Below are 14290 nucleotides of genomic sequence, written 5' to 3' on the forward strand. Positions count from 1 at the left end.
TTAAACTGCAATTCATCGCCTGGCTGCTGGAGGCTGCCTTCAAAAGGGAGTCAATTCCCATAGACCTCAATGTTAAATTGGCCAACATTACAGTAGAAAATAACATGTTTACAGCCTGGTACAAAAAGTGTTATTGGTCTATATAGCTAATTTTGCCCTTCATGACTGACTGTGAGGGGCCTGAATTTATTGGAACTCATAATTAAGGGCGTGGCCACTTGAGTGTCGGTTGAACAGCCACTGCTGTCACTAGAATCGAGTGAGGTGGGCGTGGTTTCAGCAACCAGTCACCTCAGCTTCACCCACTTGATGCCCATTGTCAGATATCCGTGACGCGCAGCCAAGATGGCGACGGCAGGCACCACCTACTTTAAGTTTCAAAAACGATCTTCAGAAACCTATGGGTTTCGTCACAGACACTACGTCCATCTTTTTTTTACAGTCTATGCTCTTTACCCATTTTCGGATGTCCGCAAGTGATGCGCGTGACATGCGGCCAAGATGGCGACGGCAAGCACCGCCTACTATTGGTTTCAAAAGGATCTTCAGAAACCTATGGGTGACGTCACCGACGCCAAGTCCATATTTTTTACAGTATATGGTTTCAATTCATCATAAGCTGTTTACTTTTACTTAAGCCTATAGTTAGGTTTAGCACATGATGTTATTTGTTTTGACATGCTGTGTGAAAACATTTGTAAATTTAACATTAAAAATCTATTGTGTGCTCTTATTTGAGCTTGTGTGTAAAAATGTGTATATTAATTTTGTGTTAATTGTATGCATTTTGTGTTAAAGCAACAAGAAATTTGTTAAGTATAGCTCACACAAACAGATACTGTGTTAAGAGTTTTGGAAAATTGTTAAAAGTATTGAAAAATTTGTCAGAGCAATTGTTAAAAATGTGTAAGTACACCAAACTTAATTTGTCTATGTTCAGGGGGATTAACATGTAATTATTCATGACATTTTAAAAATGAGACCAAAACAGTTTGTATGATTGCAATAAAAATATACTCAGTTATTTTAATATCAGTTTCCCAAAATTGACAAGTGTTTTCTCCAAAGTCAAAGTGTAATTTAAGGAATTCTTTAGATGGGTACATAGCCTACTGTATGTCATTTAATATTTTAAAATGAATTTATTTCACTTTAGAAAAATTTGGAAAAGTATGATAAATTATTTTATTAAATTACTTTTGAGTTGAACTCTTTGAAAATATAGTGACGTGTAATTTGATTTGACTGAAGCTTCGTAATGAAATGAATTTTAATATATTCGTTTACATTTATGATCACTAATAGACAAAGACATAGCCTACAAATTTATGTTTTTTACAAAATTCAATTGAGAACAGTTCCATAGTTATCCATCGTGTAGAAAAAATGTTATAGACTTTTTATGGTGCAAAATAAAACGATTTGTTTCAAATACCAGTTTCATGTGGACTCAAGTTGTGAGAAAATGCTAATTTCCAACACCGGAGAACTCAACTTATCTGTTTATCACGGATCGATTAGTTTTGCCTATCTCATCTATTCCGCCTTTCTCTTTCTGCCGGATGTTGTAGTCCAGAGCGTTTCATCCGTCGTTGATTTGAAGAGCGTAGCAACACAACCAAACTACAACGCCCATAATGCACTGCGTCTGAAACGCAGCCGCGTGTCTTCCGACCGCCGAGCTTTTGACGGAACCAGCTGAGAGAGAGAGTCCGGCTTCTCTGTACATACGTGACACATAAAGCCTATCAGTGGTCAGTCATTGTTTATATTTATTTGAATTAACATTGATTTTTGTAAGCTAAGGCATTTAAATACACTGCTATGAGTCTTATTAGAGAAGTTAGTTTTGTTATGAGCCATTATAGACTGGAAAACAACACTTTATTCAGTTAACTTATCCTAAAACCTGTGTGTGACAAGACTAGAAGGACATGTTGTTATCACTAGATCAACAAGCATAGATCTTATATGCCACGTGAATTTAGTTACTGAAATGACCAACATAATACACAACACAATGAGCTGTTATTCATATGTACATTTATACAGTGCTCCCAGAAAGATACTTTGATGTATACATTTTGTCTGTCAAAATATTAAACCTGTATAAATTTTAAATATATTTTCTATTAAAAGATGACACGATAAAATAAGCGAGTTATTATAAACTAATAGTCTACGTAATGTTAGCAGTAGTAGTGAATTAGCAGCCTTGCTCTCCACATAATGTTGTATGTTCACATCAGACCATTGAATCTGAATGATCAAAGCCTGAGATGAGTTTGGTTGTCTCTGAAAAGTGACGCATGTCTTAATTAGACCAAATTGACAAACAAAACAACTCTCAGTCTTGACATGTATTGTCTTTCCTGCATGAATAGATCTTATTGTCGACTGGCCGGTGGTCATGTCTCCTCCTCGTCTCACTGGAGCCCTGCGCTCATTCTCTAATGTCAGCAAACAGGAGGACTTCACACATGATGTCTATGATTTAAAGGTAAGACTAAATGCACTTGTTGTTTCAAACCTGTACACCAATTGACTTCAGTTTTGCTTATGACGGGCCGGGGACTCTGTTCTGCACACGCAGGTTACTATTAAGAAACTCAGATCCTAAGATCCTTTAGTACCGTCAATGCCTAATGACTGTGTTTACATGCATAATATTTTGTCAATTTGACAGAATTTTATCCGATTACAGGTTATGACAGTCCTGTTTACATGTACCATAAATATTGCACTTTGATTAAAATATTCGTTTACATTTCAGGGTTTCCCGCAGAAAAGTTGTTAGTTAAGGTGGTAGGGTTGTGCGTGCGGGTGGGTGGGGTCAAGGGGGTGGCAATCAATGGGACGGGGCATATGCGTCATGATGAAAATTAAAATATTTTTATTTAAAACACTCAAATAAAACTTAATTGAAGAAACTATGACAAAATATGAACACATACTAGATTATTATTGAATTTAAATGTTTTTACCTCTAACGGGAATAGCTGTGTGATGAAGTGAAACTAAAGGGTTAATAAACACAAACTAAAGCAGATGTTGTAGAACGTCTGGCGAACGATGATAGATATTGCAAAAATTAAAAAAACGGATTATTTCCCACTTTTGATTACCCCGCATTTACATTTTATATTATCCCAACCAAACTTCTGCGCAACCACACAGCCGGGGTTGCCGTATCAAAACCATCTCAATGGACATTCAAAACTAGTCCATTCACAGCCCAAATGCCAATAACTATTGAACGAAACCCATTAATTTTTAATGAAAAAAATCAACTTGTTGAAACAGTTTAAAAGTTGCCCAAATCTGAACTCTAAAAAAGCAGAGGACTTGGCAACGCAGCTGACAGCATCTCTCGTCAAGTTCACTCTTTATCTCTGGATAAATATACAAAGTCAAAGTTGATTTGCAGAAAGTTTTTAAAAAGTTTTTAGATATATGCAAAGAAAACACACTTTTTTTAAAAGGCACAACACTATTTTATTGCTTTATGTTATATGTTATTAAAGACATGAATTCTGCAGAATGTACAGCGCTTGACCCATGACCTTAATAATGCGTGTTGCCATTGCTTTGCTTTTTCATGTTTCTGTGACAAGAATCATGTGATACGTAAATAAGAGGTAAATATAAGACCTGAACTTAATCACAATTGTTCTACGCGTGTGCACAAGGTATTTTTGTATCCGATTGAGAAAATACTATGATTCCCGCATTTACATGCATGATTTTCTCTTGATGATTGGATCACAGATCGGACTACACAACACCACCCCTTTTAATATGATTAAAATTTGCATCCAGTCATATTAATTAAGGTGTTTACATGAAAGCTTTTGAATTCGATCGAGCCATCAATCTATCCAATTACAAACTGATTATTTGGGTGCTTGTAAACGTAGCTAGTGAAGTGCCTAACTAAATATAATATGTTATGTTCTACCACATTGGGTTATTTTGTATGTAGCTTCTTAAAAGCAATGGATCAGGAATGAAGACCTTTGCCATGCTGTTTTATAACAGTTTTTAAGGGAGGGGGATCTAAAGCTATTTCATACATTCTGACTCATGAACACTGTTTAAGAGTTGAATTCCTAAAACTAAATGCAGACAATGTGACAAAAACATTTGCTGGTTCTACGATGTGGTTGTTAAAATAAGTGTTTGCTGTTTAACTTGTCTTTGCTGTTCATGTTAAAATAACATTTGCTGTGTCAAAGCTGCTGTTGTGAAAGCCCCCCTGTGGTAAAAATCTAGTCTTTATTGTTGTTTATATGTCTATGTGGTGTTTTTAATATGCTTCAAAACAAACTATGTGCAAATTCATCATTCAACACCATTGCTGAGTATTTTCACAGTTAAACTGGAGTTTTCAAGACCGTCTCATTCCCACGGTTTGAAATCACTTCGGTTTCCTATGTCACAAACATAGTTGCTCTTGTTCATTTTTGTCCACCAATCAAGTGACTTGTCATAATAAGTAAAAAATGAACAAATAAATAAATGAGTAAACTACTGCCCTGCCCCCCGATTGTGTCGTGTATCGCCGATCTCACAGGCCGACGATAGGACAATCTTAAAATGGGGCATATCGCCCAACGCCAGCGCATATACTCAAAGATGAAATATCACAGCACTGCTGTGTCATCTCTGCTTCTGTTATACTCACACTTGTAGTGTTAATGCTTTAACCTGTTAACATCAGCGCGTTAACAGTTAAAGTATGCATTGTGTGAAACCAGACTTATGTGTTTGAAACTGCCGAATGTAGCATCTATTTACATACAGTATATATCTATGGTCTGAGGTAGGGGTGGGCGATATGACCAAAATCTTCTATCACGATAGGATTGATTTTATATCATGATAACGATATGTATCACGCTAGAGTTTTTTATGTTTTAATAAGGTTTAAATCTTTAATACCATAGAAATGTTCATAATTCTCACAAAAAACATATAAAAGCATAGAAAGAAGATAAAAACAAAAAACTTAAGCTCTCTGAAGATAAACAGTCAATGATATAAGAATGATAATAAATAATTATGCATGTACAGTATTGTTCAAAATAATAGCAGTACAACTAGAATAATCAAGGTTTTTAGTATATTTTTTTATTGCTACGTGGCAAACAAGTTACCAGTAGGTTCAGAAGATTCTCAGAAAACAAATGAGACCCGGCATTCGTGGTGTGCGCGCTCTTGGGGCTGTGCAATTGGGCAATTAGTTGAAATAGTTGAAAGGGGTGTGTTCAAAAAAATAGCAGTGTGGCATTCAATCACTGAGGTCATCAATTTTGTGAAGAAACAGGTGTGAATCAGGTGGCCCCTATTTAAGGATGAAGCCAACACTTGTTGAACATGCATTTGAAAGCTGAGGAAAATGGGTCGTTCAAGACATTGTTCAGAAGAACAGCGTACTTTGATTAAAAAGTTGATTGGAGAGGGGAAAACCTATAAAGAGGTGCCAAAAATGATAGGCTGTTCAGCTAAAATGATCTCCAATGCCTTAAAATGGAGAGCAAAACCAGAGAGACGTGGAAGAAAACGGAAGACAACCATCAAAATGGATAGAAGAATAACCAGAATGGCAAAGGCTCAGCCAATGATCACCTCCAGGATGATCAAAGACAGTGTGGATTTACCTGTAAGTACTGTGACAGTTAGAAGACGTCTGTGTGAAGCTAATCTATTTTCAAGAATCCCCCGCAAAGTCCCTCTGTTAAAAAAAGGCATGTGCAGAAGAGGTTACAATTTGCCAAAGAACACATCAACTGGCCTAAAGAGAAATGGAGGAACATTTTGTGGACTGATGAGAGTAAAATTGTTCTTTTTGGGTCCAAGGGCCACAGGGAGTTTGTGAGACGACCCCCAAACTCTGAATTCAAGCCACAGTACACAGTGAAGACAGTGAAGCATGGAGGTGCAAGCGTCATGATATGGGCATGTTTCTCCTACTATGGTGTTGGGCCTATTTATCGCATACCAGGGATCATGGATCAGTTTGCATATGTTAAAATACTTGAAGAGGTCATGTTGCCCTATGCTGAAGAGGACATGCCCTTGAAATGATTGTTTCAACAAGACAATGACCCAAAAGACACTAGTAAACGGGCAAAGTCTTGGTTCCAAACCAACAAAATTAATGTTATGGAGTGGCCAGCCCAATCTCCAGACCTTAATCCAATTGAGAACTTGTGGGGTGATATCAAAAATGCTGTTTCTGAAGCAAAACCAAGAAATGTGAATGAATTGTGGAATGTTGTTAAAGAATCATGGAGTGGAATAACAGCTGAGAGGTGCCACAAGTTGGTTAACTCCATGCCACACAGATGTCAAGCAGTTTTAAAAAACTGTGGTCATACAACTAAATATTAGTTTAGTGATTCACAGGATTGCTAAATCCCAGAAAAATTTTTTTATGTACAAAATAGTTTTAAGTTTGTACAGTCAAAGGTAGACACTGCTATTTTTTTGAACACACCCCTTTCAACTAATTGCCCAATTGCACAGCCTTAAGAGCGTGCATATCATGAATGCTGGGTCTTGTTTGTTTTCTGAGAATCTACTGAACCTACTGGTAGCAATAAAAAATATACTAAAAACCTTGATTTTGGTTAGTCACATTGTACTGCTATTATTTTGAACAATACTGTATGTATAGGCCTATATATATTTTTATTTAAGGTAGAAAAGTGATTTAACCAGGAGCAGTGAGAGATTTTCTCTCAAGTCCAGATCCAATACACTGTTACACATGCGCTTTCTCTTTTAGCTGTTTACATTCTCTTAAGACCTAACTGGTCGTGTTTATGAGGATGCTTGCAAAAACATGAATTTTGACGCATATGTCTATTTAAGGCCAATAAAGCGGGAAAATGCTCACGAGCTTAATGAGCAACGGTCGCGCGACTTGCCCGGTCCTGAAACACAGAAAGAACACACGCATACAGATCTGTTGTCTGTGTTTCAATGGCTACCGGTTTATCGCCCACCCCTAGTCTGAGGTGGTGTGAAAGAGTGAAGGCGGGGACTAATTTGCATATTCATAGATCTACGTATACTCAATGAGGCTGGGATTTAGAGTTACCATCAAGCTGCTTTAAAACATGAAGAAAATACTGTGACAGGAAAAACTTGAACATATTCTATTCTGATGCTCAAAGATGAGTTTTTAGAAATTATCGACAACAGGGGGACTTTAAAATAAGTGTTTAAAGCTTACCATGTCTACTCCACTGTTGTTAAAATAAACGTTTGCTGCTCGCGGTTAGTGGTGTAACGATTAACAGTGCAAATGCACGTTTTCTCAATGAATAAATTTTAATGAATTACGGTGATATCCCGGCACATCCCAAAGCCAGGGGATGCTCTCGTGCAGAAAATTCCTTTGTGCCACAGAAGAAGTAGTATTATGAATGCTATTCCAGGAAATGTCTACAGGAATATTTATATCGCTGTTCTTCAGATTGTTTCAGGTATTCTCATGATAATAAAGAATATTTTGAATGATTTTGTTTAACGAGTGTTGCTTTTTTAAATGCACTTTATAAACGACTCCGACTCATAATGATTTTAAATTGATAAGGACTTCCTACTGACCAAATGCCGTAGTACACTGAAACAAAGAATCGCAGCCTTGCGATTCAGAATCGAATTCAGACAACCATTTTTAATGGGACACACGATTAATCGTTACATCCCTACTCGCGGTGTTGTTAAAATAAGCGTTGGCCACTTACGGCGTCTACGGCGGTATTGTTAAAATTAGCGCTTGCTGCTCACAGAGTCTTCAGTGCTAGAACGATTAATCGTTACATCCCTACTCGCTGTGTCTATGGCGGTGTTGTTACAATAAGCGTTGGCCACTTACGGCGTCTACGGCGGTGTTGTTAAAATTAGCGCTTGCTGCTCACTTACGGCTCACTTACGGCGTCTACGGCGGTGTTGTTAAAATTAGCGCTTGCTGCTCACAGAGTCTTCAGTGCTAGAACGATTAATCGTTACATCCCTACTCGCTGTGTCTATGGCGGTGTTGTTACAATAAGCGTTGGCCACTTACGGCGTCTACGGCGGTGTTGTTAAAATTAGCGCTTGCTGCTCACTTACGGCTCACTTACGGCGTCTACGGCGGTGTTGTTAAAATTAGCGCTTGCTGCTCACAGAGTCTTCAGTGCTAGAACGATTAATCGTTACATCCCTACTCGCTGTGTCTATGGCGGTGTTGTTAAAATAAGCGTTGGCCACTTACGGCGTCTACGGCGGTGTTGTTAAAATTAGCGCTTGCTGCTCACAGAGTCTTCAGTGCTAGAACGATTAATCGTTACATCCCTACTCGCTGTGTCTATGGCGGTGTTGTTAAAATAAGCGTTGGCCACTTACGGCGTCTACGGCGGTGTTGTTAAAATTAGCGCTTGCTGCTCACAGAGTCTTCAGTGCTGTTTTTAAATTATGCGTTTGTCACTTACCATGTCTAACTTGTTGTTGTTAGCACTTTTACTGAGGTGTTTACTGACTGACATGGACAAATGATCCTCCAGTGTTTCCGCTATATACATTCAACCGTGGCGGCCCGCCATGCCTAAAACATCCCCGCCACGCCTGCGGTTGTGGATAGAAGGGATACAGCAAACGAAATCTCGCTGGATGAACACTGTTTTATCCTAATCCTTCAACCAAACCCAACTCTAAATACAAAATTTCACACGATTGTAGTATGTATTTGTATCTCTTTTAGCCAGAGCAGCTGTTTTCATCCTAATAATCCTGCCTCCAAATCTAATTCTAAATTTTTCGGCATTTGCTGTATCCCTTCTAGACAAAACCCACGGCGGCAGCTCGCAAAAAAGCTACAGGAATGTCCGCCCTGCCAGACTGGCTGTCTGACCCCTCGTTCAGACAGCCAACGACAAGCAGTAGCAGAGCGACGCGATCTCATTCATTTCAATGGAAACCTGGCGACTTCCGGCGACACGAGCGACAGTGACCGTTGGCGACCGTATGGGCGTGTCCAGCGACGCGAGAAAGTTAAGAAAAGTTTAACTTTATGCAAATGTCGAGCGACTTTCGGGAGCGACTACCAATAAGAACAAAGCAGTGGAGTTCACGTCATCCTTCTCTCGTCAGTTATTGGCGTGGATGGTACTCATTTGTTTATCACAAGCAGATTTAGAAACGCCTCATTGAAAGAGACAAGCGACACACAGCGATAATGTCGCTGGCTGTCTGAACGAGGGGTTAGAAATAAATTCCTTTCTGGATTCGCGTTGTTAACTCATTTATAAATAAATCTCCTAAACAAAGTATCAATTTCTTCCATGGGTTTAGTTTAATGAACAAATAGATTTAAATCAACAGAGGATGATTAGGCTACGTCTCTGTTTTGAGAAATAATAATAAAATAAATAAGCCGATACGAAATATGTTACACTTAAATAATAATTAAATTGACAAAACGAATAAAAAAGTATTTGAGTTTCTGTTTTTTTTGTGACGCGCTCTACAACCAAAGCAGCAGAAAGCACGTCATGTTTTTAATGATTTTAAATAAGCACAAAGTTTTCTCCTTATTGTGAGTTTACACAAATAAAAATACATAATTTGAAGTTTCGAATATTGTTTTACTTTTATCTTTATGACTATAAATTTAGGGTAATTTAAGGTGCAAGGTCATCACGCATTTGATGTTCACAGGCGCATATACACGGACGCAGCGCAGGGCTGCGATAAAAGACATGATTAAACTTTCGATTTAACATATTACAAGTTTTTTGGACATTCATTTGGAATCACTGTACTCATATTATCAACTTATCTGGTCATTAGTTATTCAGAATATAGGCTATAAGCGCAGTAGCGCGCTGCTGACCGCTCAGCTGTCAATCAATCTTCTGTGCTTTAGATCGACACTCGGTTTCACATTAAATGATATGATATTTGTCCAAATACAAAAGGCTAAATACTGAATACTACTTATATGCGACTGCAAGACATTAATAGTCGAATCTGTTTGTAAGGAAACTTACATTATTCCCGTGGAAGAGAAGAACGTTGGTAATAGAAACGGCAGACTGTGAGACTGTTTAATCTGTTTTCAGACGAAACAGCATGGTCGGGGTACCCGCGGGTGAACCGCATAATATTTGATGTAATGGGTGTAATAATAGGCTTTTCGCGCGTCATTTGCGTTGTAGATGCAGGTCGGGACTCAATAGACAAGAGTAAAATGCGGGTCTAACATCCAAGACCAAAATTCGACTCGTTTTTAAATGGCACCGTGCTTTGTGTTTAAGATCTGTCTGAAGACCGTTAAAGGTTTCTATTCAACTGCGCGATTTGCGGTGTGACCGGCTCGGGGTCAAATGGTCCGGGTGTGAAATAAAATTGCTGCTGATGGATGTTCGGTCAATCACAGTGGTGCGGATTATCAAACAGGACTGTGCGTGAGTTTGCAACAGCTCTGTAACGCTAAACACGAGCACAACTTGCAATGCACACTACATTAAAACTACAATGAAATATCCGAACTACGTACGTAGCTATGTAACGTTTTTTAAGAAAATACATTTTAGATCAAACATAGAAAAGCAATATGCTATAAATATAAGGAAAAGTAAATGACAGCATGAAAATGAAAAAAAAATACATGTTAGTTTACTGTAGCCTACTTTAAAAAAAATAATGTAAATTTATAATCATCATGGGCGCCCCCTGCCGCCACAGCTGAAAAAAATCCTAGAGGAAACACTGTCCTCTGTTGTTCTCTCTTTGATGTTTGTTTATTAGCAGTAGAGCCCGACCGATTTATCGTTTTGCCGATTTTATCGGCCGATATGAGCATGTCGCAGATATATCTGTATCGGCGTATAAGCCGCAGATATGCGCCGATATGAACGTTTGTTACAGAACACATTAAATGCATTTGAAAGATGTAAGTACTTGTTTGTCCAGCAGAGTGCGCCATACTGGTTGCTAATGGTGACCCAGATCACTCACTGTAGTGACACCAGCCAATCCCCCGCCCCTTCACTTCAGTCAGTCTCTCAGTTCAGGTGGCATGGAAGCAGTCACGCAGTGTCTTCTTCACAACATTTTTACACCTGGTATTAAGACGCGCTTTGGTCGATTGGATTATAAATGGACAAGAGAGACGCAATCCCGCTTACATTTGGTGTTTTTAATCCGTCTCTTTGTCGACTTGCGAGTTAAAACGCAAGCGGGAGAAATGACGCGAGACGGAGAAATGACACGTTTAAACTACGCGCAGCCGTGCACTTATATATCACTATATGAGATTACTGCTGCTTGTGTTTTTAGGTAACATGCTCATTTCAGAGCAATTGATTCAATAAGCTTGCGCAACTCTACACCCTTGCTAAATAAAAGAGGCGGAGCGAAGACGCTTTATTTTTATAAAAGTCTAAAGTTTGCACGGAACCCTGGGTTTGTGTTATAAAAACGTTGTGCACAACATTAAACATAGTGTACATTAGTATGTGCTCCGTCAAGCATTGTCTTCGTAACTGTGAGTGGCTAACTAATTTGTGAAGTACACAACTTACTGTAAAGCTAATAATCAATGACTTCATAAGTTTCTCTTTATAACGTTATTCTCGTCAAAACTGCAAATGATGCAAGTTTTATGTATTTTGTTCTCTTTGTGTTTTAAAGTTATTTATAATAAGTCAAGTTTACTGTTTAGTGCACTGATATCCAACTAATATTGGATAATAAAGTTTATTGTTAACTTCTTGCCTATAGTACATATCTTTGTCACATCAATATAAGTGTTGGATCACCACATTTGTGAGTGATCACCACATATGTGAGTGATCATTGCATTGCATTGTATTTATTCATATACAGTATATTATGTTAAAGCATATAGTGTATTCTTTGTACAGTACTTTAGCATAATATACTGTAGTATATACTGAACTATAATATACACATAAAGAATATCGGCCGATATATCGTTATCGGTCTTTTTTTACTCCCTAATATCTGTATCGGCATCGGCCCCGAAAAAACGCATATCGGTCGGGCTCTAATTAGCAGGTGTATCATCAAGGTTGGTGCTTAACAGATATGATAGTTTTGCTTAACGTTGTTTCTCTGTTGCTGAAAGGTGATTTTGTATTACCCGTACATATTTTTTGCAATCTTAATTTTGTGAAACCTTCATGCGCATTTCATTTTATTACATCAACAAATGATATGAATCATGGCTACTGCTTACAGAAGACACACATAAAAGTCACAACATGCAAATTTTGCAATTCTAATATTTAAAAATACATTGATGTTACATACAAAATTACATAACGCTATACCATCTCTGCAAAAAGATAACTTGCAATTTTACATTTAGATGCAGCTCTGGAGCTCTGTCCTGCTTATATTTTTTTGGAAAATGTTATAATCTAGTTATGTTTAGGCCTGAATGCAAAAGCAATGCCTGTATAGATTTTAACAGTCACATCTAGTCATGTTGTTAAGGCTTAGCACATAATCAGCAAAAGTTAATTAATGGTTTAGCTATGATGGTTTCTTTCCAGTCTTTAAAAATGTTGTGATATAAGGTGAACTCAAGCCATTAAAGCCACATCTACAGTGCTGTGTTAAGCTGATAATATCAGCCAAGAGATATACATCGCTCTAATTAATAGCCAAAACATCATTTGTCTTTTTGTAATCTGATGTCCTTCCTTCTACACTTCATTTAATCCTGTCGGTCCAACCTTGAGAATCCTTGTGAATTGTATGAGCTTTGACGGCTTTTTTTCTGTAGTCTTTCTGATTATTGGGATTTTGAGGAATCAGAAGCCTGTACCTCGGCTCAGCAGGAATCTTTTCTTCACTCATCTCTATATTTAAATATCTTTATGGGCACCGCTGCTGTTCTTGGATGAAGAGCAAAGGTTGCAGGTTTATCTGAGGGCATGCTTCATAATGTTGAGTTTTAGAGGGCACTAAAGTGCTGATACAATGTCGTAGTGTTAATTTACTTACTGCCCTGGTGACGGGACCTATTGAGCACAAACTGATTAGCTTTTTTAAATACCCATCATATTGTGTCCGTCAGATGTGTGCAGTGGAACATATGTTTCATTAATGTGCTCTTAAATAAGACAATTTCAGATTGGCTTTACTAGTTTAACATAGATAGGAGAGCTGCATAGAACCCCATAGATCTTTTTTTTTCAAATATTCAGTATTTATGCATTTGAAGTGCCCACTATTTCAACCAGACAACCACTGTTGCCCGGTATAGATTCAAATATTGCTGGCTTATTTACAAAATATATCTAAAGAAAAATTACTTTTCATTACTTGCATTACACTGTTAAAAATAAAAAGTTGACTTTACTTAAATTTTCAACTTGATGCACAGCTTTTTTACTCTACTCTTGGATGATGTAGGTCACCTAACTCAATTTACTGAGGAATGTCAACTTAAACCAACAAGTTGAGCCAACTTAAACTGATTAGGCAATAACCAAATTTCTGTGGTTACTCAACTAGTAACTAAGTTGGGTTAAGAGTAATTTAGTATATCCAAATTCAGCTAACCTGCATGTTTTAGACTGGGAGTGTACAGAGAAAGGTCTCCTAAGCAAAGTCTTTATCTGACTTAGCCCTTTCTTGAATCAGAGACCTTTTTGCTTTGAGGCAACAATGCTGCGGACTAACCCACGGTGCTGCCCTCTACACTGAACACACACTTCTCAATCATGGTAACAATGAACAAACATCTTTTTTCAAAATAACTCTAAATACGACATATAACTAACATTTTGTCGCTGTCCGATGAAAACCACCTATGTCCATGTTGCCGATTTTGAGATTTTTTGACGGATTGAATGTCCCGGTTCATTTCCGTATACAGTATGCTTCATATCTAAATGGCCAATGAAAAGTTGTGAAATCATGTCATCTGATTTTCACGTATATCCATTTGGTGTCTCCCGCCCTGTCGAAGCATCTCGCCAGTCGCGTGAAGTTTCATAGAAGCACAGCACTGGATAGCCGAATAAACATAGCCTGGTGACACAGTGACTTTCCTTCATTGAGGTTTCCCCCTGACGCCAGATGTACGTCTAGGAGTGACAAAATTACGGTAGGACTGTGCAAATCTGTCTAGCATTACCATGTCAGTGTATTGATTCATTGTCCCTTCATAGTTTGCAAGAGACATTTAATAAATGTATAATTAATATTAAAATAAACAAAGCATATTTAATAAACTAAGATGTAGGCTATTTAATAAACTGAG

At 37.8% G+C, this 14290-nt stretch overlaps 1 protein-coding gene across 2 annotated transcripts in view; it reads left to right on the forward strand.

Annotated features, from left to right (window-relative positions):
• The first annotated feature begins 1605 nt into the window (after window positions 1-1605).
• Window positions 1606-14290, forward strand: part of ascc3 (activating signal cointegrator 1 complex subunit 3) — a 266202-nt gene continuing 253517 nt past the window's right edge. For both annotated transcript variants that reach the window (XM_055209422.2, XM_055209423.2), the window contains exons 1-2: window positions 1606-1754; window positions 2385-2500. In XM_055209422.2, coding sequence (XP_055065397.2) covers window positions 2411-2500 — 90 coding nt within the window. In that variant the 5' untranslated portion in view covers window positions 1606-1754; window positions 2385-2410. The remainder of the gene's footprint in view (window positions 1755-2384; window positions 2501-14290) is intronic.

Source organism: Misgurnus anguillicaudatus, chromosome 10 (genome assembly GCF_027580225.2).
Source record: "Misgurnus anguillicaudatus chromosome 10, ASM2758022v2, whole genome shotgun sequence".
Lineage (NCBI taxonomy): Eukaryota > Metazoa > Chordata > Actinopteri > Cypriniformes > Cobitidae > Misgurnus > Misgurnus anguillicaudatus.